Genomic DNA, 26,086 nt, shown 5'->3' with positions numbered 1-26,086 from the left:
GATACTATCATTATGAGCGGGGCTTTGCTCAGGACTTGAGATCAAGGATACGATGTTATACAATGCACGGTGGCCATTACATATGTACCGTTGCCGTATTCTTTTGCAAGATATGATCCGTATACCAGTCGTTTCACATACAAGCGCATGAACAATACCGTGTAAATGGTCCTACCATGTTTGAAGTGTTTGGAGAACGCCTTCATGGGGATCCATACGATACGGTTGATATTGAGGATCGAACCGTGGGAACAAGACCTTCTGGGTTACCGGATGTGGACACACAACGAAACGACCCTGTGGAAGAACTGGAACGCAGCGTCAAGAACTAGCAAAATGATAACCCACAACCACAACCACGATCACATTATAGCATCCAACACGGACAAACCTGGAATCTTCTTCCTCCACACCGCCAACCGCCTGCCTGGGAATGGTGGATGAACGTACCTGGGAGAGGAATAAGAAAAGATATTCTATCCTCTCCTATCCTCTCCTGCTTAATGGCAGGAGATATATCTTATTATTCTCTTCATGTTGCGAGCTCGAGAGGAGACAGAAGCGCCTTGCAACCAGTGTATGGCACACACAACTCACAAGACAAGATGATTTATGGCTTTGGAGGCATGAACAGGTAGGGTATGAATATGCGGTTTGCTCATACATACCACCATAGAAGTACGTCCTCCGACCTCTCACGCAAAATCCCCCGCATCAATCAAAAAAACACCTTGGACGCCTGCATCCATCCTCCTCCAATTCTCAGCACCAAGTTCCCCATACTTCACCAACTCCGCAGCGAACCCCTGCCACAACCTCCCCACATGCGTCTGACTCTTATGGAAATACACAATCTCATCCAAAAGACACTGTCGAATCAACACGCGACGAGTCATCAGTTGCGCAATGGTCGCTTTATCCTGGATAATCCCCTGCCCCAACTTCGTAATCTCCCCCTCCTTCCCCTCTTTGAGTCTCAAATTGGCGATCTTCCCCTCAGACGTCCGGATCCTCTTTTCGAGTTTCGCGACATCATCTCCACTCCCCTTCTCCCACCTCTCAAACATCTCTCTCATTCCCACAACTTTATCCCTCTGCCTTTTCAAATCCTCCAGGACGCCGTCATCCCACGCCCGACTCTCATCCTCCAACAACCCCTGCGCATGTTGGAGGTGCTTGCTCACCAAGGATAAACCCGTATTGGTCGTGGGACAGGCTTGGCAGTTCGGAGTGGGGCAAATGGAGGCGGACGAATCATCCACGAGTGCGCCGAGGGAGAGCGACACCCGAAACAAATCCATCGCAAACCCCTCTTGCCTCCTCGCCAACCTCTCCAGCAACGCACACATCCCAATCCAAGTTTGCCCCTGCACTTTGAGCGCAGTCCTCACCCTCTCCACAACCTCATCCAAATTCGCCGGCGAGCCCTCTGCCAACCCCTCCGGAATCGTATCAATCCCCTCGAATTCCTCTTGTACAGTGACGGAAGCTTGTTTTCGCCATACCCCAATCTCAACCGGCACGCTCAGAAACACACCGACCAACACATCTCTCCCAAGAACCGGATGTCCCACAACCCCCTCCAAAAACCTCTTCAAACCCCTCCGTCGCCTCTCCAGAAATGCAGCGTCAGCACTCAAGTAATGACCATTCACAGCGAGACGCTTGGGTGGCATGAGGGGGATGAGACGGAAGGGGTAGCGACGGGTGAGGGTGGAGAGGAGCCAGGTGAAGTCGGAGTAACGGCGGGTTACGGTCGTGGCGGGTTGGTTGCGGGGATGGTGCGTGATGGTGTAATTCACGTGTTTGAAGAGCGGTAATCCCTCTTTCTCCGGGACGGTCTGGATCTGAATCGACGGAGTGGTGTCGTGCGTCGATGTCCATGTGGAAGCCGCAATTGGAGGCGGCGGAGGTGCTGCGTGCGTGGTGGTGTGGTGCGTAGACAGGATTGCGCCAGGGCTATTCCCTCCCCATGGATCCGCCTCACCATGCTCCTCCTCCCTAGGCTGACTCAACGGTCTCACGAAATGCTGAGACTCGCTCGACGTCAGCGGCGGAGCCTGTAAAATTGCTGGAGCCACGGGCGGGACGAGGGGGTCGTTGGGGAGTGATGAGGAGAAGGGGTTGTGTTCGGGGTTATCGATCGGCGCTGGAGTTCGCGGAGGTCGGGCGCTGGTGGGTCGGTCTGGGATGAGTGTTGCTGATACTCCTGTTTCGGGGATTGGTTTGGCCTCTGGCTCGGGTGGTGTGGGCTTCAGTAAGTCGAGTTTAGGAATGGGAAGATCTGTACCGCCCTTCATCAATACCTTCGTCAGGAGCGAAGTCTTACAAAGGAGGCGGTACCTTTTCGTCTCTCATGAACCCCATCCAAAGTGACATCCTCGCCCTCCTGCGCTAACCCCACCAGCGCCATCGCGACCACGAACTCACCCCTTCCGATCTCGCCGTCATCGGGAAGGACGAGCGTAAGAAGTTTGTTGAGGACGTGCGGGGCGAGGTGTGAGGAGTCGAGGATGGTGCGGAGGGAGGACAGGGGGAGGATGCCCGACGGGCGGGGGTTGGCGGCGACATAAGCCTGCTCGTAGATGTCCGGCAACGTCACTCCATCTGGGAACGATTAGCGATTGCGATACGCGGCTGGAGATGGGGAGACGGACCTAGCAGAGAGCCGACATGGCGCCTCTTCCGACTCTTCGGCACGGGCAGGCCCCAGGGGTCGTGCTCGTCGGCGGAGGAGCCAAAGAGGGAGCTGGGAGCGCGGTGGCCGTCGTCGTCGCCGAAGAGAGCAGACGTCATCGATCGAGTGGTGGTGGATGGATTGATCGAGTGGGCGTGCTGGTGATGCGTGGGGCAGGCACGGTGCCTGGCTTTGCGTCATACCCTGCTGGTCCACCCCTGTTAGAGGGAACGTGTGTTCTCCTTGCTCCTCTCGCCTCTCTTCTCCTCTACGACAAGGATCGTATCCGCTTCGTTGCGTTAGACGACGCGCAACTGTTGAGCAGGCCTCACCGGTGTGTGGTTACTAATAGCATATATCCCGTACAGACCCTCGTGAGTCCTCGATCCATCTTTGATTCGTTCGAGATGTGATCATTGTGAGCTAACTCGTGTATTTGGGATAGCATACATCCCTCCCGCAACACCTCAATCATCCCAACAACAAGAGTTTGTCAAGATGTCCATGATACCCGTCCCCGTCCGCGAGTTGATGAACAACTGGTTCACTCGCACAAACGACACATCCAATTACCCCGGCTTCTCCTCCTCCTCCTCCTCCAACCTTCCTCCCGACACCATCCTCGGCGGTAAAGCCCCGCCCAAGAAATGGCACATTCCGGAGGACGTCATCTGGAATGCCACCCCCGGTCCACATGCGTTCTTGGTGAGGGGTGAAGGGATAAAGAAGGATCTCTATCCGTTTCGGGCTGTGGATGATGATCCCACCTACTCAGGTGATCCGGATCTCAGGGTGTGGAGGTTGGTGTTTGAATCCAATCGCATCCACATGCAAGACGCCAAAGACAAATTATCGGATTGCAGGAGGTTGGAGAGGTGTAAGCCCTTGATACCGACGCCTTTGAAATTGAGAAAGGGGAATCCGGCTATGGAGAGTGTTTTTGAGATTGGAGAGTTGTGGAGTATGATCACGGGGGATTTGACGAAGAAGGAGAAGAAGCAATTGAGTTTGATTTCCAGGTACTTCTATGAGAAGTTTGCGGTGGATGTTTGGGCGACGGTATCGGCACAGCGGATTCAGAAGATGACACCGGGCTGCGTGGAGCGCATTGGTCCCTTCGTGCGCGAACTCAGATGGGAAGAGAGTGGACTCAACATCACCCCGAAACCCGATGCTCTCTTCGAAATTGGACCACAAAGGCGCAAGATGGCATTCCCGAATTTGGAGACGGTTATCGGGATCAAATTCCGTCACGTCCATGTCCGCGCATTCCAGCAATGCTTTTTCGTCGATTCGCTACAAGAGTTGGATTTGAACATGCCCACGGTCGACCACCTCTTCCTCCGCTCCGTCGCCCAAAAACGAAACCTCCGGGTCCTGAAACTCGCTCAGGCACGTATGATGCCCGAATCAAACCACCAGATGAACGGAGAAACGTTCGAGATGTCCATGCTCGCCGTGCTTGGCGCGAATCAAGCGACGTTGGCGACATTTTGGACGGATGGGTGTTCGGGGCAGGATAGGTTGGTCAGTCCGCGCGTGCTAAGTTATATCTTGTTTGATCCCGAATGCCGGATTCGCGATTTCAAGTATATCGACCACAAAACCGCTGATTCGAAACCATTCAAAATCCGTCCCATCACGCGTCGTTGGATCCGTGACGCTGTCGCTGCCGGGGCTGAATGCCGTATCCATCGTCTCGCTCTCAAAATTAAGGCGGAGGCATTGGGAATGTTGGTGGGCGCGTGTAGGAATTTGGTAGAGTTGGAGATTAATTTGGGGGATGCGGAGAGTGGGAATGAGTGGAAGACGCGAAAGGGGGTCCAAGCTAGGATGAAGCAGAAGAAGGCGAGGCAGAGGGCGGAGAGGGAGGCGAGGGCGAATGGACTTTCTGAAGCTGAGGTGACGGCGGCGGTTGCGGCGGCGGGGGCGCCGTGGGATGAGTTAGGGAAGGAGATGGAGAGTGGGGACGAGGATGGGAGTATGACTGTGAAGGCGGAGGGGCAGATTATGGAGGGGATGGTTGGGGTTGCGCAGGTCGTTCCTGGACCGCCTGGGTCTGCGGCGGCGGAGAGGAAGGTGAAGAAGGAGGAGGCTGCCGTGGGACCTCGTGAGCCGGATGAGCAAGGTTCTGCGATCCTGGCTATTGAAGCCTTGTCGGCGCAGAAGAAGTTGAGGTTGGAGAGTTTGGAGATCAGCCACTTTACCGACGCACTTTCTGGAACTACGATTCAGAAACTTGCGGATGCGTTTGGTGGGACATTGAAGAGGTTCCACATCAAGAATGTTGGACTCAGGAACCGTGGTGTTGATATCAATGTCAACAAAGTTACCTGGACGGTTGAGGATATGGAGAATTTCTGCCGTGCGTGTCCCGAGTTGAGGGAGTTTGGTATCGCTGAGCATGGACCTGAGCCTGGGTGTCTCGCTGGTCATATCCTTGCTGCTGGACGCTACTGCCGTAAGTTGGAGTTCTTGAGGTTGAAGATGAAGAGGAAGATCGAGTTGTGGGGACAAACCGAGACAGAAAATTACACAGACTGGAACCCACTCAAGTTCCACTCAACTCGCGTCCCCGAAATCGAACGCCGCTACCTCTTCCCTTGTCTCAAGGCAATCGATTGGGGTATATCCGACGGTAACTACGAACATTCTCGTCCGCTTACGGAGAGGGAGTTTTATATGCGTGAGTGTCCGTTGTTGACGAAGCCGTTTCATTCGGTGCAGACGGTGCAGAATCATGAGAAGCAGAGGGGCATGGTTGAGGGGACTTATTGGAGGGAATTGTTGAGGAAGGAGGAGGAGAGGGAGGAGGCCGAGGCGGCCGAGGCGGCGCAGGCGGCGCATATGGCGCAGTAGGCGGCTGCGCAGACGGGGGTTCCAGTACCAGTTGTAGGTGAAGACATCTTCGGTTTGGGGGAGGAGGGAGGTAATAATGGTAACTTTGTGCGAGTGTGAAAGAAGACGGTGTTTCACTGGGTGTGAAGAAGTTGAAGGATTAGCAAGGAGCGGAAGAACGTGAAGGCCGCGATATGGTCCAGCCCGTGTGTTCTATGAATAGCATCAGTTTATCACAGCGTTGTTCGGCACGGCTCGAGAAAGAGATTGTGTGGAGTGTGGAGAAGATTCTTTAAGATATCATTGGTATGAATACAGGTTAAAAAGCACAATGATTGTCCACCGTTGCTGAGCTCGATCGTGAGGGACCGCTCAATCGGAGGTACGCGTACGCTTTCCCACGCTAGATCGAGAAGACTTCGTGGGATCCTTTACGGTAGATCGCTGGTTTCATGACGATATCCACGTAGTAATCTCATAAGCTCAAGAGGTGATTCGGATGATGTAAACGCTTTATCCCGCGCCCTCCAAGCTTACTCCTTTTTCCACAATCCAAACTCCCGTTCGTCAAGACCACCCTCAAGCATGGAAAAAGAAGTCAAAGCCCATATCGAGCATTCAGCGGCTTATGCAGCATCCGTGAAGCCCAAGTATCGGAGTAAAGTTCCAACCATGCCCACAGAGTATGGCAATGAACCCATGCCGCTGAGCTTGCGGTTGAAGAGAGCGCTAACAGCAACATCCCCATGGGTCCCGGAGTTAGACTGTGACCGTGTGGGTGAGAGACGTGAAAGGTGAGCACGTGCGCTGAGTTGATCGATTGCTGAACATGGTTGTTCTTTGCGAGGAGTTTTCGCACGTTCTGCGCACAATTAAGGTTCCCCTCTCGAGCTCACGTGACGATAAGGGGTGCAGGTGCCGCCGGATTTTTCGACGCTCGACAGCAGAGTACGCAAAAATCGAATAGTTGCAGGAAACGCTGGATATTCGATAGGAACAGTTGCAAGCAGTTTTTTTTTACTCGCCAGACTCGAAACCCTCGGAAGGATCAGTTTTAGTCGGTATACATAGAGCCTGCGCAGATCACCGAGCACGAAGCATCGAAACACATACAACCATTGACACTATGGCCTCAATCTCGCCTGCCTACCAGCTGTTGCAGCTTTCCACCGCTGCTATGAGTTCTCGATCGCTATACGCTTCGCCAGTTCTGATTGCCCCGCAAGATGCTTCTGCGCTCCCCAAACCTTATTACCGCGAACTAGCCCTCGCCATTGATGGAGAGGGTATCAACATCTACGATGTGCATACCCAACAGATGAACACTTCATACCCTCTGCCGCCATCGACGAAGTTCATCTCAGAGCCAGTTAGTTTGTTGACGAAGGCGACCAAGGCACGGTTGACGGCTGTTCTTACGAGCTCGACGACACTCCTTCACATTTCGCATGCGGACGCTGCTGAACCAGCAAAGATCACCACTCATACACTCTCCCAGCCTGCATCGGCAGTTCACTTCCTTTCCGGCTCCACCCTTGTCTTGACTCAGATTACTGGTGGAATGACCTGCCTCAACGCCGAGTCTCTGGAAGAACAATGGCAATGGCAACCTGAGAAGTCCGCTGGCAAGTGTCTCACTACTTTCGGCCCCTTCTCTATTTCTAAATCATACCTGCACACCACCCACGCAGTGAACGACCTCGCTATCCTTGCCATCTACTCCGGTAAACAGACCACTGCACAGGCCTTCTCGCTGAGTGCCGAACGTGCACCAGCTCTTTTGAAGGAGGAGAGATTGATTCCCAAGATTCCCGTCGGAAAGGCGAAGATTATCGGAAATGCTAAGGAAGGAGTGATCAGGACCGTTGTCGACAAGATGGTGAACACATACAAGCTTGCGGCGCCAGGACAGTCACATGGTCATTTTGTCTTGGAGAGTGTCGAGGGTGCTGTTCCGCTTTCCGCGTCCCATGTCATCCTCACTACAAAGCAGCAGGGCAAGAGTGTGGTTGGTGTGTACGACACTATGCACAAGGCTGCTTTGGCCGTTTCGGAGGGTATTGATGGCGATGTAAGATATTTGTGCACAATCCCAGCTGGAAACAAGTCACATGATGCGGTGGTTCTTTTCGTTCAGGAGGACAAGGTTTTGGCTATGGCTGTCTCATGGCCTCGGGAGTCGATGTTGGCGGATGTCTTGGGTAAGCCTTTGACTGCCGCTTTGGCTGTTGAGCAAATGCATGCTGTTCCGGGTGATGAGAGTGAGTACTTGGTGGAGGGTATCAACGCACCAAATGAGGAGGAAGAGGACGTCATTGAGGCATACTACACGCTTAAGCACCTCGCATCCGTTCCTGATGTGGAGACTTTCGATCACTGCTTCTCGCGGTTGGCGGGTGGACGGAAAAAGGCGGAGTTTGCTCAGAAGTTCATCAATGAAGTTCTGAGACTAATCTTCGTTGCCGAGGGTGAGGGGTTGACGATGAAGTTCTGGCCAAAAGCAACGATGGAGTGGATTCTGAGTCACGGTGCCTTGTTCGCGTCAGCATTGCCCGAGTCTGGACTCGTTGAGGCGATCTTGGCGGAATGGCAGAAGAAGGATGTCAACTCCGGTCTGAGAATGCTGGATATCGTTTTGCGCGTCGTCTCGAATGTGCAGGATTTGCCGCCGAGGGATCTCGTTGCCGCAACTTGCTGGTGTCTCCGTGAGGAGCGCACACTGTTGAAGAATTTGGAAGGTGGTACGCTTTCGCATGCTCAGAATGTCATGGACAAAATTCTGCATAAGACAGTGGGTGGCTTGGATGGATTTGCGCCGGCGATGGTTGTCAAGGAGCTCAAGAAGGAGAGAAGAGAAGATGTGGAGGCGCTCATTGGCTGGTGTACAGCTATGGCTGAGCAGAAGGGCCCGGGAGAGGAGAAGTGGTATGGCGTGGCTACCTGTGCGTTCGACGCCCTCGGTGCCGCATCCGTCGTCCTGAGTGGTGGTGAAGTCCAGGAGCACATCCCAAGATTGAAGAACATCGTCGAAGACACCGTCGAGGAACTCCAATCCCTTGTCGCGGCAATGGGACCCCTCGCTGACCTCGTCAGGCGTGGTACCCTTCTCGCTCAAGCCGAGGAATCCCAGCGTGATCTGACTGCTGCCAATGCAGGCGAGAAGTGGGCCCAGGAAGCTTCGAGACGGAGGAATCCTCAGCCTAAGGCGCTTGGTGGACGTGGTGAGGTTGTTGAGGCTCCGACTGCTGGTGAGTTGGCCTTGATGGGTGCTAGCAGGGGTAAGAAGATGAGCAAGAGGCAGAAGGGTCATGCTATCTCCATGCAAGTGGGAAGGTATACTGTGGAGAGGGTGGAGTTGTAGCTGAGAAACTACTGGCGTGGTGGCGACTAGGATTTAGATTAGAGCGCTTGCATTTGGAGCATATTGGTTCGGTATGGAATACATCATTTGATCCTTATAAACTCGACCAGGGCCAAGAATCTCCAGTTGATGCACTGAGGTAAACAAAAAATGAACGAGGAACAGAAAGTAAAAGGAGAAAACTTTTAGTCCTATAGTACAACGCTTAACAAGATCTTGAACGGAGAGTAGTCACTATCTTCCAAGCTTCTTCCAAAAAAAAACTCCGGCAACGCCTATCGTTTCCATAGAGGCCCTGCGAACAAAGCCAGTATTACTTACCCAGTTGCAACACTTACTCGACGATCTTGGTAACAAGACCAGTACCGACGGTCCTACCACCCTCACGAATAGTGAAACGCATACCCTCCTCAACAACGATAGAGTGAACAAGCTCACATTCCATCTCCAAGTTGTCTCCAGGCATGACCATCTTGGAGTCAGCCTCCTCGACACCAGGAAGGTGGGTCAAGATGATAGTGACATCAGCGGTACGGCAGAACATCTGGGGACGGTAGTAGTTGACGAAACCGGTGCGGCGACCACCCTCGTCCTTGTTGAGGATATAGAACTGAGCACGGAACCTCTTGTGGGTCTTGACGGTACCGGGGGCGGCGATGACCATACCACGCTTGAGCTGGTCACGCTTGATACCACGGAGGAGGAGACCACAGTTGTCACCACCCTGGGCCTGGTCGAGATCCTTCTTGAAGGCCTCGATACCGGTGATAGTGGTCTTGATGGTGGGTCCGTAACCGACGATCTCGACTTCAGCACCCTTCTTCAAAGTACCACGCTCGACACGGCCAGTGGTGACGGTACCACGTCCAGAGATGGAGAAGATATCCTCAACGGGCATGAGGAAGGGCTTGTCGAGATCACGGGGGGGCTCGGGGATGTGCTCGTCAATGGCGTCCATAAGCTTAGCGATAGCCTGCTCACCAATCTCGGGGTCACGACCCTCGAGGGCAGCCAAGGCGGAACCGAAGATAATGGGAGTACCCTCACCATCAAAACCGTAAGAAGTCAAAAGATCACGCATTTCCATCTCGACGAGCTCGAACATGTCCTTGTCATCGACAGCATCGACTTTGTTGATGAAGACGACGAGGTGCTGGATACCGACCTGCTTGGCGAGAAGCAAGTGTTCACGAGTCTGGGGCATTTGACCATCGGTAGCAGAGACGACAATGATAGCACCGTCCATTTGGGCGGCACCAGTAATCATGTTCTTAATGTAATCGGCGTGACCGGGACAGTCGACGTGGGCATAGTGACGCTTGTCGGTCTGATACTCGACGTGAGCAGTGGAAATGGTGATACCACGAGCCTTCTCCTCAGGAGCCTTGTCGATCTGGTTGTAGTCGAGGAAAGCAGCCTGACCCTTAGCAGCGAGGGTCTTTGTGATGGCAGCGGTAAGAGTGGTCTTACCGTGGTCGACGTGTCCAATGGTACCGATGTTCAAGTGGGGCTTGGAACGGTCGAAGGTAGCCATGGAACGGGACAAGATCCTCGAGGGCTGAGCGCGGGAGCAGCCAGCAAAGGCATTGACAGCGGGTGCAACGACCTTCGAGGCACCGAAAACTCGGGCCGCCAAGGGCTTGATGAACGACATCTTTGTTGATGAGATGCTGGTGGCGGGAGCGTTCGGCGTAGGAGACGTCGACATTTTCGATGCAGCTCCCCGGAAATTCCCGTTTGCAGCTTCGGGCGTGGATACATGGAATCAACGTATGTTAACTACACTGGAGAGACAGCTTTACTGCCCTGGATCAATCGGTAATCCTGTAATGTAGACAGGGTTCATCTCATCATGCAAGGCGCGCTCGCTCGAGCGTACGGCGTATGATACGCCTACAAGCCTCCAAGGCAGCGCTCAGGCCAGCTTTCGCCAACGACAGCGGCACCATTAAGCTGGCGAATTGCCATTGCGGTTACATTGGAAATAGTATCTGAGCCGCTGGACGTCTCAGTAACCCATTCACTCGTTATTCTCACAGCGCAATCGCAGCTGCAGTCATGGGTCCAAGACCGGAGGTGATCCGAGCAGGTATGACCATCATCCGGCTTCGTCGCAGCTGTGAGCAGTGATGCTGACTGGGAATACAGATACCCTCGACCTCCAAGACCGTCGACACCCAAGCGCATCCGCCGCATCCTCCCGCCGTCCCCCAGATTTCGGCGACAGTTCTTACCAACCCCACCAACAATCCGCTCTCAGCGACTTCGCCCGCTCAACCCCCTCTCCCTCCCATGGACATAATGTCACCACCGCTTTTGACGACGATGACAACGACAACGATGACAGCGACGACGCTGGCGCCCTCTCCTCCTCGCCCTCCATCCCCGACTCCGACATCGACTTCGACTACATGTACGCCCTCCACACCTTCCTCCCTACCGTCGAAGGGCAAGCACATTCCCAGAAAGGCGATGTTCTCGTTTTACTGGATGACTCGAACTCGTATTGGTGGTTGGTTAGGGTCGTGAGGGATGGGAGTGTGGGGTATTTACCGGCTGAGCATGTCGAGACACCCGGAGAGCGGTTGGCGAGGTTGAATAAGTATCGTAACGTCGATGTGGGGAAGGGGAGGCTGGAGGATCATCCGATAACTACAGGGGCGAAGGGTCCGTTTAGAAGTTTTTCGAGGAAGGTTCGAAGGGCGACGAGTGGGAAGAAGTCACGGAAGGTTGAGTTTGGGCCGGTGAAGTATGTGCAGCATCCGGGATGGAATTCGGAGTGGGGTGAGCCGAGTTCAGATGAGGAATCGGAGGATGAGGATCAGATAGCTGAGGAGCAGGTGAGGGAACAGATGCAGACCGTAACGGATACTGTGAAGGCGACACCAATAAACGGCGCCGAACCACCGCGGACATCGACCCTCTTCCGAGATGTCGACACTGCAGAGACGCAACTGGAGACTGTCAAACTCTCACTTACGCCAAAAATTGCGTCTGATTCCACTATTTTTGGAAACAGTCCTGGTGAGGTGCGAGAAGGAGAGGGGTACGGAGAGCCGGCACGGAAGAGGAGTAATTCCAGTTCGTTAAGATCTGAGTTTGACGGTGAAAAGAAGGACAAGGACGAGAAGAAGGGCGTGTTTGGAGGGTTGTTTAAGAAGAGGAGTGGGGGTAGGAAGGGACCTGGATCTGGGTTGAGGGAGGGTACACCTGATAACGACGAGGGGGAAACTGCAGAGGTGAGGGAGTCTAGGGAGGTGATGGGAGACCTGGAGCGTGGAGTGACGAGAACAGTGCAGGCGGTGAATACGGAAGGGGCGGTGGATAACCCGCGGTTCGGAGACAGACCGGTGCAGATGCGACTATACTCCCACGCACCAACCCTCAACGAACCGGCCTACGACCCTCCCGCACCACACCAATCTCAACATCAACACCCACTCGCCCCACCCCGCGACCCAACCCCACCACCCAGCGCCCACGGCCAATTCTCTCCCGTTTTGAAAAGCAATAGACTCTCAAGAACGGTCTCACCGCCGCCTCCACCCAAGATTCGATGGACAGATGAGTTTGTGAGGAAGTGGTTTGAGGATGATGCGGAGTTTGTGGAGTTGGTTACGATTGTAAATGGATCGGCGCGGCTCTCTTCCACCAACACCCCAACTCCTGCTCTGTCTAGAATAGAAAGGGAGCTTAAGGAGGAGCTGGGAGAGGTGTGGAAGCCGGTTGAAGATAGACTGGGGAAGATTCAAAGCGAGTTGGATAAGATACTGGAGAGTGTTTTACCGGGGGCTTGGGAGGGGAGGGTGTTGCCGACGCCGGCGGTGGGTGCGAAGACGGAGAAAAGGGCGGAGGTTGCCTGAAGTGGTGGTGCGTGATGTGAGGAACCATTTCATATGTGGAGGAAGGAAAACACAGCCACTCCGCTGGACGAAGTGTGCGGTAGAACAATATCTATGGAGTTTTGTTGGCTTTGGATTGAGCATCAATAAGCTTAAGCGGGACGCATAGTGAGATGCTGGAATGGATATCTACAACAATCTTTTATCCCTGTTCGTCCCTTATATGTGCGTGGCAAGTTTGTTTGCGGATACCTTATAATATCTGACTACATATCAGCATCAGAATGATCGCGGTTTCTGACTTTGAAACCCGACGGACTTGAAGAGTTTAGTGTTATAACACACACTCCAAGGGGGATACTATCAGAACCTTCCTCGATGTTGTTCATCATCACCTGCGTAGAGGGTCTTCCTCTGGTAATCAGCCTCATGAACGTAGACACCAGCCTTCCTTCCAGAGAACCTTCCCACGCCTCAAAGTTGCCATACGCAAAACCAAACGAGAAACCCCCAGATTGTCCTCATAATAACCAGAAGAAATCTTCCCGTTGAAACAGTAGTATGTGTTAATGATTGCCTCAGCATAGACTGCACTTGTAGTCAAAATGAAAGTAAGTGTCCAAAGATACTAAGTAAAAAGTCAATATACGCCATTCACGCCGTCCAATATGCCAAAAGAACGCCCTTCACCCTTCTCCTCTTGCCTTCCATCTCTGTCGCGGTTTCTGTGTAAGCCTTCACTTCGCTTCTTGAAGATCATTCAGGGCAGCCCGCCTATCCCTGGCCTCAATCCCCGCCTTGAAGCTCGCCAACCACCGAATCAACAACTCCTCACTCGGAACACCAAACCTCCACGCTTTCTCACTCGTAATGACACACAACCAATACATCCCTCTCCCTCCCTTCCCCTCTTCGCGGCGGCGTTTTGAACCCTCATACTCCACCGCATCGTGAATCTCGTGCAGAGGGATGATACGCAGCGCTTTGTATTCCTCATCATCTTTGTAGATGGCGAGAGAGGAACCACGGAGTACGACCCAGCGCTTCGGATGCGATTTGGGCAGGCCGGGGAGGTGGGGGCCGGTTTTGTGGACGGCGACGTAGCCTTGCATGAGTAACTTGTTGTTCTCTTCTTCTTCACTTGTTGTGAGGCGGCGTTCACGTTTGATCGTTGCCAAGTTTTCTGTTGAGTGTGACGGATCGCCCGTGGGGTGGATGGGGGTGGCCATGGGTTCGTTGTCGGTGTCGGGGGAGATGTAGCCGTGGTTTGAGTTCGGCGAGGATCCGAGGGAGTGAATGGATGATGCGGTCGTGTTTGACATATACCCTCCGCTTTGATGCGAATGCGGCAAGTCCCGATTTTCCTCCGCATACACTCCTGGTGTGATCGTGGAAGGTGCCGTGAAAGTGTCACTCTCGACCAGTCCCGAGACAGTACTCCCATTCCTACCTCGCTGCCCCATAACCATACTCTCCCCATCCTCTTGCACTCCAGCCCTCTGCGCCCGTGTCGCGGCGTACCTAATCGCGTCAACCCACTCCTCAACCCCTGCGCTCTCCTCACTCGGAACCTGCAAATAATAAATCCTCTCCACCGTAAACACCGCAAGTACTCCCTCCCTCTTGCCCTTCTTATCATTCATCGGCGCCACGGCATCAATATCGTCCGTGGGGATGATATGTAGCGTTTTGTATTCGGATGAGTCGTGGTAATACGTCAAGGCTTGTGGGCGGAGGACGAACCAGCGGCGTTGCCAGGAAGAGGATAGGGAGGGGAGGTGGGATTTGTGAGATTTTTTGTAGAGGTAGCCGGTTTTGATGAGGGATTCGTCGGCGAGGGTGGGCGCGGGGGGTTGTATGGTCATGCTTGTTGGTGGTGACATCGATTATCGAACCGGAATGGAGACGAAAGATGACAGGAGCTGATGGTCGTTGGGTTCTGAGATGACTTCAGAACCCTTTTGGAGGAAATCCACGAGATTATATGCCACTTGAGCTCGATGGACCCCTTGTTGATACTCCCCGTGCAACTGCCGCTTTAGGAAATTCCGGAACCAGTCACTTCTGGTGTAATGACGTCTGAACAGGACCGGTCCTGGAGTTGTGCGACCCAGACTTCCTGATGGAGAATGTCCTTCTTCGGCTACTATGGCGCTTCAGGAGACAGCCTGTAGATTTGTGTTGTCCTCGACCGTCGTGAATGCGCTGTATAGAGAGGCCCTTTGTTTGCCCACGTTTGGTCGTGGACTCCTGAAATCGCAATCGGACAAGAGGATGGCAACTCGGGCACTCTTACACTCTATAAAGAACAGGAAATCTGTCTCTGTCGTTTGATCAGCGCTTCGCTTGGCACTGACGTCGACGTCGACGTAACGTTGGCTTTGTTTCAAGCGGGAGGCGACCGTCACTGAACTTCCTAACAAGCTCTATGTTGTTGAAACTTATGCTCCTTGCTGCTGAATGAACACAAACAGTGCGTTTCGTCTTGTGTCTCGTCCGTCCCTAACCTTGTTGATGGTGTTGATGTCTTCCTTCCCCCCATCTGCATCCCCCTCTCATACGACGTCACCCCAGATTTTTAAAGGTGCACTTTCTCGAACTCACCACCAACCTTGGAACACGACGCAGGTTGGCGATCTGCAAATATACCTGTACACACACACCACCAAAAGGATGTTCTTGATTCTTCTTCTTCTCACAGCTTCTTCTTCTTCTTCCCGTTCCCATTCTTCCCGTTCCCATTCTTCTTCTATCAGACGGATCCTAACGCCAGCGATCCGTTCACCACTTATATCAGGCTCAGCAGGTTCTCGACGTGGAATCATCAGCCTTCACGAAGTACAAAAGTCGCACGCGACGAGACAGCCCTGAAAGCAAACACCGTACGTGACGCCAACATCCAGGCAAAATCCATCAACTTTGTCGGTCCCAACGGTGAATTCAAAGCCAAAGACCCCTCTCCTACATCCTCGGCAATTACTATACCACCCAGTACACACTATTCAATCTCACACCCTTGGCAGATGTTCCGACGTGCAAACTCCTCACCCATGCCGAATTCGAAGCCAAGAACGCTGAATTGAACAAGGAGAAGAAAAATAAGGAAGCCACAGCAACACGGTGGACAAAATCTGCCGACGTGATGTGGTACGTGCAGAAAGCCTAAAAATGGCTGCAGGACGGAAGCACAGTGGAATTTAGAATCAAACCCTCAACGCGCAGCCTCAGCAGAAGGCGAGGCTGCTCAATCCTCCGCTGATGGCAAATCAGCAACATCTGCCCCCGCAACTCAACAGCCTGCAGCCAAGGAGGCAGAGTTCAAAGGTCCTAAACCTGAAAAAACCTCCTACCAATTCCGCAAAGGCAAGCGTTCAGCCGAAGAAGCTGAACGTCGTGCTGCAGAGGAGGGGAAAATGCGGATTGAGAGGGAGCAGATGGAGGGAAGGATCACTCGTTTGGGTGGGGTAGTGGGATTGGGGGGAACTTGGGTGGTGGTGGATGGAGTGGAGGTAACGCAGGATTTGAGAGGGGTGGGACCAGGGGGGGTGAAGGTGGGAAGTGGCTTTTCGTGGTGATTGGGATTCATATGGGAGTTTAGGGGTACCAAAAGTTAATCTTCATATTTCAGAGACACCAAAAATTGAACACTACATACCTCCGCTTATCTTCAAACTCAATTCCTCGCCCTTTTCACATCCCATGGTATCGTGAGGGTCTTGCAGGCTGTGCTATCAGTCTCTTTGGCGCTGGAGACACGATTAAAGTCTATTGCTGTTGACCACCGGAGTGTGTGAATATTTGGAGGTTGTTTACGTGATGCACGAGCCTGTGTATGTGAGGTTCTGCCGGTATACGTACGGTAGCACCTTCACCGTCTTTCAGTTAATGAGATGCGTCAAAACTCGTCTAAAAATAACTTTCAATTTGCCTCGCCGTTCCGCAGCTCTTCTAATGCCATCTTGCCAACCACCCATTCCTTCCCTTGCCAAGCATAATGACTTCAACCCTCCCTGGACTATTTGAGGCTGAGCCGAGAACCCCGCCACGCAATCGCGAACCGATCGAGCAACAACACCACACAAACACACCACAAACCTTTCGATCTCTGATCAGTCAGCTCTCTGTTCAACAACATGTCTAACCAGGGCTACGTATGTCTCCCTCCATCTGCGCACCTTACTCCTCCTCCTGCCCTTCTTCACTGGACAGGACACGCAGGCCGCATACACCCCCTACTCTCGAACACTTACTAACGTCTCGCTCATAGTACGGCAACCAACCCCAATACCCCCAACAATCCTACTACCCCCCTCAACAAGGCGGCGGCTACCCACCCCAGGGCTACCCCCCTCAAGGCCAATACCCTCCTCAAATGCAATACCAGCAACAGCCTCAGCCCGTGTATGTCCAGCAGCAATCTGCGGGTGCGGGTGGAGGCGCGGCGACCGGGTGTTTGGCATGTTGTAGTGCCTTGTTGTGTTGTTGTGCATTGGATGAGTGTTTGTTCTAAGCTGTCGAGTGTGCGGCTTAGGGAGGCATTCGGGTTTAGAGTGGGATAAGGTAATATGGGGGTTTGGAGGGAATGGAGGAGAAAGAGTGGTCATGGTGTTGATTAGCAAGCGCGTCACGGAATGGGAAAGGCGATGTCAGTTTGACATAATGCGTCCGAGCGTCCGGAGTTTCTTTCTGTTACTGGGTTTTCTGTTTTCTGTTATGTCTACGGCATACGCATGCGATTGCGTGTGCGTGAATGAAAGACTGTATTGGTTTTGAGTTGAATGTTGATTCTCTTCATCTACCTCTATGCTCAGTGCGACATACCTTCCTTCCTCCGTGCACGCATCTGCTGTTGCAAGCAGATCCAAGAGCATGCATGTTACGGTAAACTCATCCACGCAAATCCTTCAATGATTTGAGTCACCCATGTGCATCGTAATCGGCAGGGAAGATGAGCGGCTGGGTCGTTCGCGATCTTCGTCTACGAACGTGTACGTACCGTATAGGGCCGGCTTGTCAAGGCCCGAACAACGTGGATAAATGTGGACATTGTACCCGACGGTCCGTGAAAGGGCACCATGAAAACTACGGATGGAACGAGAACGAAAACAAAACTAAGAAATCTACAAGCTCACAACAGCATACAGCATACAGCCCGTTCAATCTCAGCTCCTCAACACGCTCGTCCCGAGGAACGAACACATCAATGAGGAAAAACCAACACGGACGCCTCCCCCTCAGGAAGAGATGATGATTCCAAAAAGTGTGATAACTGCCTTGTTCAAGCGCATTTCCTGCTCGTTCTGGTAAAAGGCAAGAGCGAGGTTCATGAAAGACACTTGGGCAGCGATGGGGCTCCTCTTCGGGGTCGGGGGGACGGGGACTATTTATAGCTGAAGTGAGGACTGATGAGGTTGCGGTGTTGATATTAGCGTCAGCGCGAGCAGCGGCGTGGGAAGGGCCGAAGCAAGGGGCAGAGTCGATTGGTATGAGATCAATGGAGAGGATGGACGTACCGGGACCGAGGCAATTCGGAGAGAGAAAGAAAGGGAACCGAGTTTGTCGTCAGCCGCGCTTGCCAAGTCTCACGATCGACGGCAGGCAAGGTAAGCCGGCCTCCCGACCGCATCACGCTCCAGAACCTTCTTCTCCCTTTTCCTCCGCGCCTTGTTGTCAAGCCCACCTTCGCATGATCATCATATCGGCGGCACACCCGCAGAATCTGCAAGAATGAGCCTCATACACGACAAATCTTATTGAAATTATGTTGAACCGCGGCCCGTCTCATCACTATGTAGTTGTAGCCCTTCTCCTTCCCCAACCAGCCCTCACGAGAGTCCTCTTATGCGCATGCATACGACCTTACCCACAGAGTCTCATCCATTTCTATTTTACCGCGCTACCCGTACCAAATCCAGCGGACAAAACGCCCACGCCAGACCGGGCGCCGCAATCGGTATATCCCCAAAAACACGTTTTCGTTTAATTTGACGGTTGGAATGTTTGGGTTTCGCAATCTTTTCGCGCGGCGGAAGGTGGTGGGATGCTGGCATCCGTTGGTTCGCCTTGCCGAGCTGTTTCATGGAGTCCGCAGGGCTTTTTCGAAATGAATCACGTCGATGTGTCTATTGACCTCGATCGCCAGCCAGCACTTGAGGCCAGACTGGGCCATGCAAAACCTCCTAGCCCCAGGCCATGGCCAACGTATTTCGGCTCCGACAGTTTCTCTAGACGTCGTAAGGACTAGAGAGGCTTGAAGGACCTATGAAGCCCGCGCCCGCGCCCGCGCTCAGCTCGCACCGCAAAAACCTCGAACCACGTGGCGGAGCGCACGCGACAGCACAATCGAAACCCGTACGTACGAGGTGCGAGGCGTGACTACTATCTTTATCCGGTTGGGGAACAGCGATGATTAGTCGCTGATCGTAAGAGGGATTGCCCGTCTTGGTATCTGTGTGAGCAGAGTGTCGATGTAATGCGATTACGCGTCTCCAAACTCAAACTCACCGGACCGGACCATCTCGTAATCCATACGTGTAACCTCCATCAACCTCCGTCCCGAACCAAAGACGGTCGGAGCTGACATCGACATCATCCCTCCTCCGCACCGACATCGAAGTGTCGGCACCGGCACACCCATGGCCACACCGTGCCGATGACCATACGGCCGCTTGCCGGTTATAGCTATTCGACGCGCCGATCCCCAACTGCCTTGAACTCGCACGCGTCGCGTCTGTGATGAGCAGATTGCAAGATTTGATACAGGATATTCGTGGAGACAGGAGCTGGTCGTTGAAATCAAAATATCATATTGTGGTCTAGCTGTGGTACTGGCTGTTTAGCCGTATAGCTAGGTTTAATACCTCAGTCGATGATCGATGATCGTATCGAACGATGCTATCATATCGTAATGTTCGGGTATGCTTCAAGCAACAAAAGCAAAGCAAGTGTGTATAGCCGTAGCAATCAAACGCCGTTCCCTTAGCCAATCCCTGGCCTGTTGCAAAGCGAAAACCACAAAGAAAAACTCCAAGATCCTCCAAAAACTGAAGAACGCCCATATCCATACCGCGAATAAATAATCAAAAACGAAGGAGATGCGCCTTCGTTTGCATTCTCTCACCACCCATTGGGACTCTGCCCCACACAGCCCTCGTAATCCCATTGCCACACCCACGCAGGACCGGTCCTTCCCGGCGTGCCGCCAAACCCTCCATCACCCCTAACAATCCCTTCCCTCACCTCATTCGCGTGCCCAAGCGTATGGTAGTAGAGGTTCAAGTTTTCCTGCCCGTCTCCGATAATCGGCTGAGCCGGCCCAACCAATGTGCGCATAGGCCTCATCGGAGCATACGGGCTCGACCTCGACACAAACTGTCCATAGGTAGGAGAGAGCGTGTTAGGTGTCGACTGCCCAGACCCCGTTGTACCCCAGCCAGAAGGCGAGAGTTGCGGGGTGCCGCCCAATGTGGAGGAGTAGGACGGACTTGCAACCATACCAGCCGGGCTCACTCCAGCAGAGGGGAGACTGAGGAGTTGTACGGCCTGTGGAACAGGCATCCTCAACATCGGAAGAGGTAGCAAGCTCGCTCTCAGAGGCTGCACTTGTGCTTGTTGGTATTGAGGGACAGGAAGCAAATACTCCGCGCTCGTCATACTCGGAAGCTGTGGTGCGAAGGTCGTCTGTCTTGGAGCAAAAACAATATCCTGCACCTGCTGCTGCTGCTGCTGCTGCTGCTGCTGTTGTTGCAACTGCTGTGGTTGAGGTTGCAACTGAACCGGTGGCTGCACAGGATTCGGCGGAATTGGTCTGAAGATAGCATCCACAGCATCCCCATACCCCGTCACCGCCTTCTTCGGTGGCGGAAGCATGACAAAGTCTTCCTCAAACACGTCCGCGGTCCTCTTCGCGCTCGCCTTGCCGCTGCCAGAACCATTAGTGCCCATGCCAGACCAGGTTGCCGTTGGGTGTGTGAACGGACTTGTTGGGCTGAGTGCAGTCGTGACGGGCGGTGAGGGAAGCAATGCCTTTGACGCCGCAGTCTGACAATGCAATTGACGAAGCGATCCCTCCCTAAACGCCTGAAATCTCTTGAGGGTATACTGCCACTCCCTCCACTCATCAGCCTTAACGAAAAGCTCGTACCGACAGTTCGAGATGAACTCAATCTCCATGACAGAAACTTCGTTGACGGGGATACCCGCCACGTCGGACCAAGTCTTGTTGGTGTAGGTATTGTCGTCGAGGTACTTGTTGCCCAGGATAAGAGCGACAGTAAGAAGTCGATACTCTGACTCTGGCTTGCCGCGGACGAGGGGTGATGAACGCTTGAGGCGGTAGAGGTAGTAAAGAGCGAGGAGGACCACGGCGCGTGAGATTTGTGTGGTGTTCAAGACAGACTGAGTCCATTGCACGAAGCTGGCATGGCACTCCAATGCTGCAGACGTTGGCGGGATGTGGATTGGTGAGCCGGGGGTGTATGTACTTGCGGCCTTGAGCGTTTGTGGTGAGGAGAACCAGATAAAGGCGGACATCTACCAACACAGTCAGTACACAAGTTCCAGGTATGTATGCGCTCCAGACAAGTCTGGGAACAACGTTTAGGGGGTAAATGCCCACCTGAGCAGCAAACTCTCCCATCTTCGCGTCCGCTTTCCGCGGTACAGTCTCAAACCTGACCTCATCGCCAGATCCAAACGCAGTCCCAACAATCGAACTCAGCGGAGGCAGTCGTGATTGCCGCATCTCCTCCTGGTCCGGCATGTCGTACGGTGGTGTCGACAGTCCCAGCGGAGGTCGTGAGGTTGCAGCAGTTGTAGTAGGTTGGTAATCGTATCGTGTAGTGGTATAAGACGTGCGTGTAGTGTTCAGGAAAGAGGACGACGGCGTGTACTCCTCCCCTCCAGGCTTGAACGGCAGCATACTGACTCTCTTCCTTTCATGACGGTCGGGGGGATGCCGGGAGTATATGCTCTTTCGCTCCTTCCTATTCCCCCGTGTTGAGTAGACCCGGGTTTCGTAAGGTTCGCAAAGCGGGCGTATGATGCTTGGGTACCCAAATCGGGATTAGTGTGCCGGAGTGCCCAAATGAAAAATGCTAAAGTGCCCAAGTGTAGATTTTGTCGCAGAACGGAGAAAGGGCGTGAAATTGGTGATGATGGGGAACTTGGCAGTTGCATAATAAAATAAGGGTGGGAAGGAGGCAAAGGCAACGCGTAATTGCAAAGCCCGGGTGCCGGTGTCCGATGAGTGATGGATCTCCTGCTACTCTTCATTTTACAGATCTAACCAAAGCAAGGAGGGCATCCCCAACCGGTGTCATCAGCGCATAGTCATAGCCAATCCCATGCCGCTCATCACCATCATATCCCATATTCTATTTGCCAGGCCGCGCGGGCCTTCCTCCTTCCCCTCCCCGCTCCCGCCTCCTTTCCGTAGCCATCACAAAGGATGATCTCGGATATTGATCTTACATCTTACACTGGATGTTTCGTCTCATTCCCCTACAGGTACTATACCTCGTGCTCTTGGGCTTCATGGCCACGTCGTCGTTCTCAACTGGTTGACGGCCGCTGCCGCAGCGCATATCGACAGATGTCGTTTGACGCGCGCGCAACCGCGGGGGGGACGATTCCATGGACCAGCATCCAACTGTCTCAAATTCGGACTTGCTTTGTGGCCGTAAGGACCGAAGCCCCATGGCCCCATCATTTACGATTTTGTTTACGTTTCATTTGCTACTTGCCATTTTCCGACGCCCATGGTTGACGTAGACCTGGGACCAATCCCCTTTCCCCCAAATGTACGTGCTTGGCGCTAACATACCTCGAACGAACGCAAGTGCAAGTGCAAGTCTTCGGGTGCTTGGTTTGCAGCTGCGCCAGGGAGAGGAAAAAAGCCCATCATAGCTTCAGTGCTCATCTCTGCGCGACGCAGACCAAACCGGACGCTATGGTCAGGGCAAGGCAAAATACCGTCAAGGAACCTTTGGGATTCGAGCATACGTTGTTTGCGCGTTGCGTGGCCCTAGATACAGGTCCGGGATCGGCTCGGAGTATACTCTGATAGGCTCTGGTAAATAATGCCTCCAATTCAACCAAATGGAATGGAACTTCGATGTTCGTAGAATCTACTGTATTCGTAACACCCAACACGAACGTCAGGATAAAGCGGACGTGAACTAGGGAAGGGAAGCGTGCCGATGTAGGAGCTCTGCCACTCATCTTGCGGCGCCGTACTGGGTGTTCTGAGATTACCTGTCTAAACGTGACTGACATCTTCTCAGCCGTGTGTCGTGTATCATCCCATGCACTGTGACGGGCGACCCGTCCGTTCGTGCCGGGTGCGGCCAGGTCTGCGGGTGAGGATTGGGCGCTGATCTTTGGGCGAGACACCCATCTGAGCCAGTTCGCGATCGTGTTACAGAAGGGGAAGCACGAGTCGCGGTCCTTGTCATGATCGAGCCAGATGCGGCCACGTATGAGGAGAGTAAACGAGACGTCGGTCTGGGATGCATATCCGCGCGCGCAACAAACACACTGATCCCAGGCAGGAGATGTGAAGCGCGTAAAACGTACTGTAGCCTACGGATACGGACACGGATATATTAAAACCTGCATTTAGACTCGCTCCCGTTCTCCAAAGGCCAGCTGTTCGTCATGGAGACTCATCCCCCTTGAAGCTTCACCACCGCCTTCGCCATCGCCATCTCCACCTCTTTGATCTCGGCCCGGGCCGGTCTCGCTCCCATACTCCACTCCTCCTCCATCTCTTCCTTCCAGTCACCTTTCGCATGTCAAAGCGGCTACGTGGCGTCGAGTCCGAAAGGCGCAGCGCGATCGGCCCAGCTCCTTCCACATTCGGGCTAGACGCTGAGATCCAAGATGTTAAGTTCCGCATTCCACGTGCGAGCCGAAGCGCCAGGCAGTCGGTTAAAGGAGAAGCAGGAGAAGCACTCGTAAGGCACGAGTGAGGAGGGGTAATATGATTGCTGCATCCGGTAAGCTTCACTCTAGACCTGGGTAACTTGGTTTAAGGGTGAGGATGAGCAAGAAAGGTACGACGAGAAAGACGGCTGCGGAGGACTTAGAAAGCTGACATAAGCATGCCGCATCTTGGTATTGGCGATGGCCATGGCGACGGGCGATGGTGACGTGAGCGCTGGTGGTCGGGCTTGGCATTCGCATTCCTTCTCCTTCCATATGACTCTCGTGACGTTTCCATACCCATAGCCCTGCCGCATATACCCGTATGACGGGTCCAAATAGCTATCGCATCACGCGGGTCAGGTCACTGAGCCGTATTATTCTGAAACGTCTACACAATCTTCTATCTTCATGTAACTTCCTTATGATATGTGTGGTACGTGTAAGTGGTGGAGGCCATGATGTTGACCGTACGCGTGGTGGAGATGGAGAGTTGGATGGGAGCCATGGGAATGTTCATTTGCGCCGCGCCCCAAGGAGATACAAATTGCCTCTTTCAGGCGGCTCGGGATCTTTATTTCGCGTTCAAGAAGAAAGTACTTTCAAGATTTTTTGTGTGGAACAGCGTTATACACACGACGGCTCGGTCCTTCTCCCCAACGGATGGAACTGCTCATGGCGATGAGGGCCTCCTTATCTCTGCGGTGACACGTAGTATGAAGAGAACATTATCCCAAACCAGACCTTTAGTACGTCTACTGATAATCAAATCAATACCTCTGCCCAGCCCGTGACGCTACCCTACCATGGGAAATGAACCCCTGGATCAGCCACGCGTCCAGCACTTAACGGTCGCTTCTTGGGCATGGTACCATGAAGGCCTAGGGATCGACTGTCCTCGAGGAGCTCCGCGGACTGCACCGGAAAAGGTTTGGTTTCCTCGGGGGGTTCAGGGGGTCGGTATGATGTGATTGCTTTGCGGAGGAGGGTTGGTTAGTGTTGGTGTTGGTGTTGGTGTAGATGATCGTGCCGGAACCTCGGTAAAGTTTGGGATCTACGTGGGCGAGGTGTAGGAGAAAAGGGAAGATAGCACATCGCGTGCGGAGGGTTCATGTGTGGCCGGGCCTTTCTTTGAGCCGGGTCAGGTCGTGTATATGCTGAGGAGTCTTGCGTAGTCGTTGTCCAAGGTACACGTAGGAGCATATCGTAGCATGCCAGAACTGTAGCTGTTGACGATCGCGATGAGTCGACATCGAACCCTATGCACATGCGTTCGCATGCGTCCCGAGCCCTTTCGACCTCATGAATGCTGACTATCAGGCTCCCTTTTGACAAGCAACCTTACGCTGTACATCCAGAGGTTCGGATCACATTCACGCCATAGCCAATAATGTGGTGCTAATGATGGCAAGGTATCGTTTCGCCGGCATCAGCCAAACAATAAGGTTCACGGCACACCCGGCTCTTACTTCTCCCACGCAGAATTCGTCTCATTACGCAACAGCTGACAGTTCTACGAGATCACGTAACCTCTCTCATCTTCTTTGACTTTCTCTCCTCCTCGCCTTCGAAGGTTAAGGTTAAACCAATCTTGGCAGCCGGTCCGGTCCGATACCGCGGTCCGTGGCCTTCGCCCTTTGGATCGGAAGATGAACTGTTACGGTGAGAAGTGTGCAGAGAACGGGGTGTTTCCGACCGTGTGCTCCGACACTCTAAGAATTTCGAGAAGGAACCTTATCCGAAGCTGGGGCCCGCGATCGGTTATCGGACGATGGCATTGGGGTGTTTGGTTTCGTAAACGAGATTAGAGGTGCTGTACCTTGCACTTGATGACCGTAGCAGAGCCTTGATCCGGAGGAAGCTCCCACGGCTCTCACCCCGCGCGTAGCACGACTATTAATAGCACATCCCCCTGCGCCGTTTGTTTAGTGGTGCTCGTGGCGCATGCACTCCTCGCGGACCACTGCATAACAAACGCCTTAACCTGAGCGCCTGAAAAACCTGGACGACAAGTATCGCCGGAAGAACGCGTCAAACAGCTCAAGGCCAGCGTATCACGGTTCTCCTTTCGTTTTCGTTTGATCAACGATTCAGGTCTCTCGGTCTTTCTACACGGCTAGCGGGTTCTTCGCCGTATCTTTCTTTTGGGTTTCGTGAGGTGCCTCGAGTGCTACGGGTATACGCTTGAAGGGAACGAATTGAGAGGAGAAGGATAGCATATATAAGGATTATTCAGGATGGGTTTCGGTGATTTCACTGAGATTTGTGAGAGGGCACAGTTGCCGCTGTGTTCGTTGGTGGGTGGATCACAAGGATTGGAGGCTACGTGTTATGCGAGAAATATCGAGTTGGCGAACACCATGATCTTCCAAGTCGGTACGTCTCATCTATGCCAGCATACATCTGGGCTTTACTGATCTGATGTGCTTTTAGCTACCGATTTCG

General features: G+C 53.3%; 9 protein-coding genes across 9 annotated transcripts; 4 read left to right on the top strand and 5 right to left on the bottom strand.

Annotated features, from left to right (window-relative positions):
- Positions 1-647: 647 nt before the first annotated feature.
- Positions 648-2,796, bottom strand: SAICODRAFT_17546 (uncharacterized protein; the record flags this gene model as incomplete). Its single annotated transcript, XM_019165822.1, has 3 exons — positions 648-2,284; positions 2,344-2,607; positions 2,658-2,796. The coding sequence occupies 3 exons, from the start codon at positions 2,794-2,796 to the stop codon at positions 696-698; spliced, it is 1,992 nt and encodes a 663-aa protein (XP_019026260.1). The 3' UTR covers positions 648-695.
- A 207-nt stretch (positions 2,797-3,003) lies between these two features.
- On the top strand, positions 3,004-5,714 carry SAICODRAFT_69753 (uncharacterized protein). Its single transcript, XM_019170504.1, has one exon. The coding sequence runs from the start codon at positions 3,176-3,178 to the stop codon at positions 5,534-5,536; it is 2,361 nt and encodes a 786-aa protein (XP_019026259.1). The 5' UTR covers positions 3,004-3,175; the 3' UTR covers positions 5,537-5,714.
- Positions 5,715-5,976: 262 nt separating this feature from the next.
- On the top strand, positions 5,977-6,349 carry SAICODRAFT_29293 (uncharacterized protein). Its single transcript, XM_019167370.1, has one exon. It carries the CDS (start codon positions 6,101-6,103, stop codon positions 6,311-6,313), a length of 213 nt encoding a protein of 70 aa, XP_019026258.1. The 5' UTR covers positions 5,977-6,100; the 3' UTR covers positions 6,314-6,349.
- A 2,015-nt stretch (positions 6,350-8,364) lies between these two features.
- On the top strand, positions 8,365-8,961 carry SAICODRAFT_29292 (uncharacterized protein). The gene has a single exon (XM_019167369.1). The coding sequence runs from the start codon at positions 8,406-8,408 to the stop codon at positions 8,874-8,876; it is 471 nt and encodes a 156-aa protein (XP_019026257.1). The 5' UTR covers positions 8,365-8,405; the 3' UTR covers positions 8,877-8,961.
- Positions 8,962-9,210: 249 nt separating this feature from the next.
- Positions 9,211-10,410, bottom strand: SAICODRAFT_33749 (putative elongation factor tu, mitochondrial precursor; the record flags this gene model as incomplete). Its single annotated transcript, XM_019168315.1, has 1 exon — positions 9,211-10,410. The coding sequence occupies one exon, from the start codon at positions 10,408-10,410 to the stop codon at positions 9,211-9,213; it is 1,200 nt and encodes a 399-aa protein (XP_019026256.1).
- Positions 10,411-10,789: 379 nt separating this feature from the next.
- SAICODRAFT_17542 (uncharacterized protein) lies at positions 10,790-12,883 on the top strand. The gene is made up of 2 exons (XM_019165820.1): positions 10,790-10,965; positions 11,025-12,883. The coding sequence occupies exons 1-2, from the start codon at positions 10,935-10,937 to the stop codon at positions 12,737-12,739; spliced, it is 1,746 nt and encodes a 581-aa protein (XP_019026255.1). The 5' UTR covers positions 10,790-10,934; the 3' UTR covers positions 12,740-12,883.
- A 479-nt stretch (positions 12,884-13,362) lies between these two features.
- SAICODRAFT_200083 (PH-domain-containing protein) lies at positions 13,363-14,889 on the bottom strand. Its single transcript, XM_019166194.1, has one exon. The coding sequence runs from the start codon at positions 14,599-14,601 to the stop codon at positions 13,456-13,458; it is 1,146 nt and encodes a 381-aa protein (XP_019026254.1). The 5' UTR covers positions 14,602-14,889; the 3' UTR covers positions 13,363-13,455.
- Positions 14,890-16,846: 1,957 nt separating this feature from the next.
- On the bottom strand, positions 16,847-17,479 carry SAICODRAFT_200050 (uncharacterized protein). Its single transcript, XM_019166192.1, has one exon. It carries the CDS (start codon positions 17,320-17,322, stop codon positions 16,951-16,953), a length of 372 nt encoding a protein of 123 aa, XP_019026253.1. The 5' UTR covers positions 17,323-17,479; the 3' UTR covers positions 16,847-16,950.
- Positions 17,480-19,834: 2,355 nt separating this feature from the next.
- On the bottom strand, positions 19,835-21,479 carry SAICODRAFT_5739 (uncharacterized protein; the record flags this gene model as incomplete). The annotated part of the gene is made up of 2 exons (XM_019169530.1): positions 19,835-21,250; positions 21,336-21,479. 2 exons carry the CDS (start codon positions 21,477-21,479, stop codon positions 19,835-19,837), a joined length of 1,560 nt encoding a protein of 519 aa, XP_019026252.1.
- Between the last annotated feature and the right edge of the window lie 4,607 nt (positions 21,480-26,086).

Source organism: Saitoella complicata, assembly GCF_001661265.1.
Source record: "Saitoella complicata NRRL Y-17804 unplaced genomic scaffold SAICOscaffold_4, whole genome shotgun sequence".
In the NCBI taxonomy this organism is placed as follows: Eukaryota; Fungi; Ascomycota; class Saitoellomycetes; order Saitoellales; family Saitoellaceae; genus Saitoella; species Saitoella complicata.
Note: the sequence above shows the minus strand (reverse complement) of the source record. Positions and strands in the feature narration are given on the sequence as shown.

Excerpts from the sequence above, each read along its gene's own strand:
- SAICODRAFT_69753 (XM_019170504.1), top strand. The coding sequence starts at position 3,176 with ATGTCCATGATACCCGTCCCCGTCCGCGAGTTGATGAACAACTGGTTC.
- SAICODRAFT_29293 (XM_019167370.1), top strand. The coding sequence starts at position 6,101 with ATGGAAAAAGAAGTCAAAGCCCATATCGAGCATTCAGCGGCTTATGCA.
- SAICODRAFT_29292 (XM_019167369.1), top strand. The coding sequence starts at position 8,406 with ATGGCTGAGCAGAAGGGCCCGGGAGAGGAGAAGTGGTATGGCGTGGCT.
- SAICODRAFT_17542 (XM_019165820.1), top strand. The coding sequence starts at position 10,935 with ATGGGTCCAAGACCGGAGGTGATCCGAGCAG. Across the intron at positions 10,966-11,024 it reads ACCGGAGGTGATCCGAGCAG|ATACCCTCGACCTCCAAGAC; the intron begins GTATGACCATCA and ends CTGGGAATACAG.
- SAICODRAFT_200083 (XM_019166194.1), bottom strand. The coding sequence starts at position 14,601 with ATGTCACCACCAACAAGCATGACCATACAACCCCCCGCGCCCACCCTC.
- SAICODRAFT_200050 (XM_019166192.1), bottom strand. The coding sequence starts at position 17,322 with ATGACCACTCTTTCTCCTCCATTCCCTCCAAACCCCCATATTACCTTA.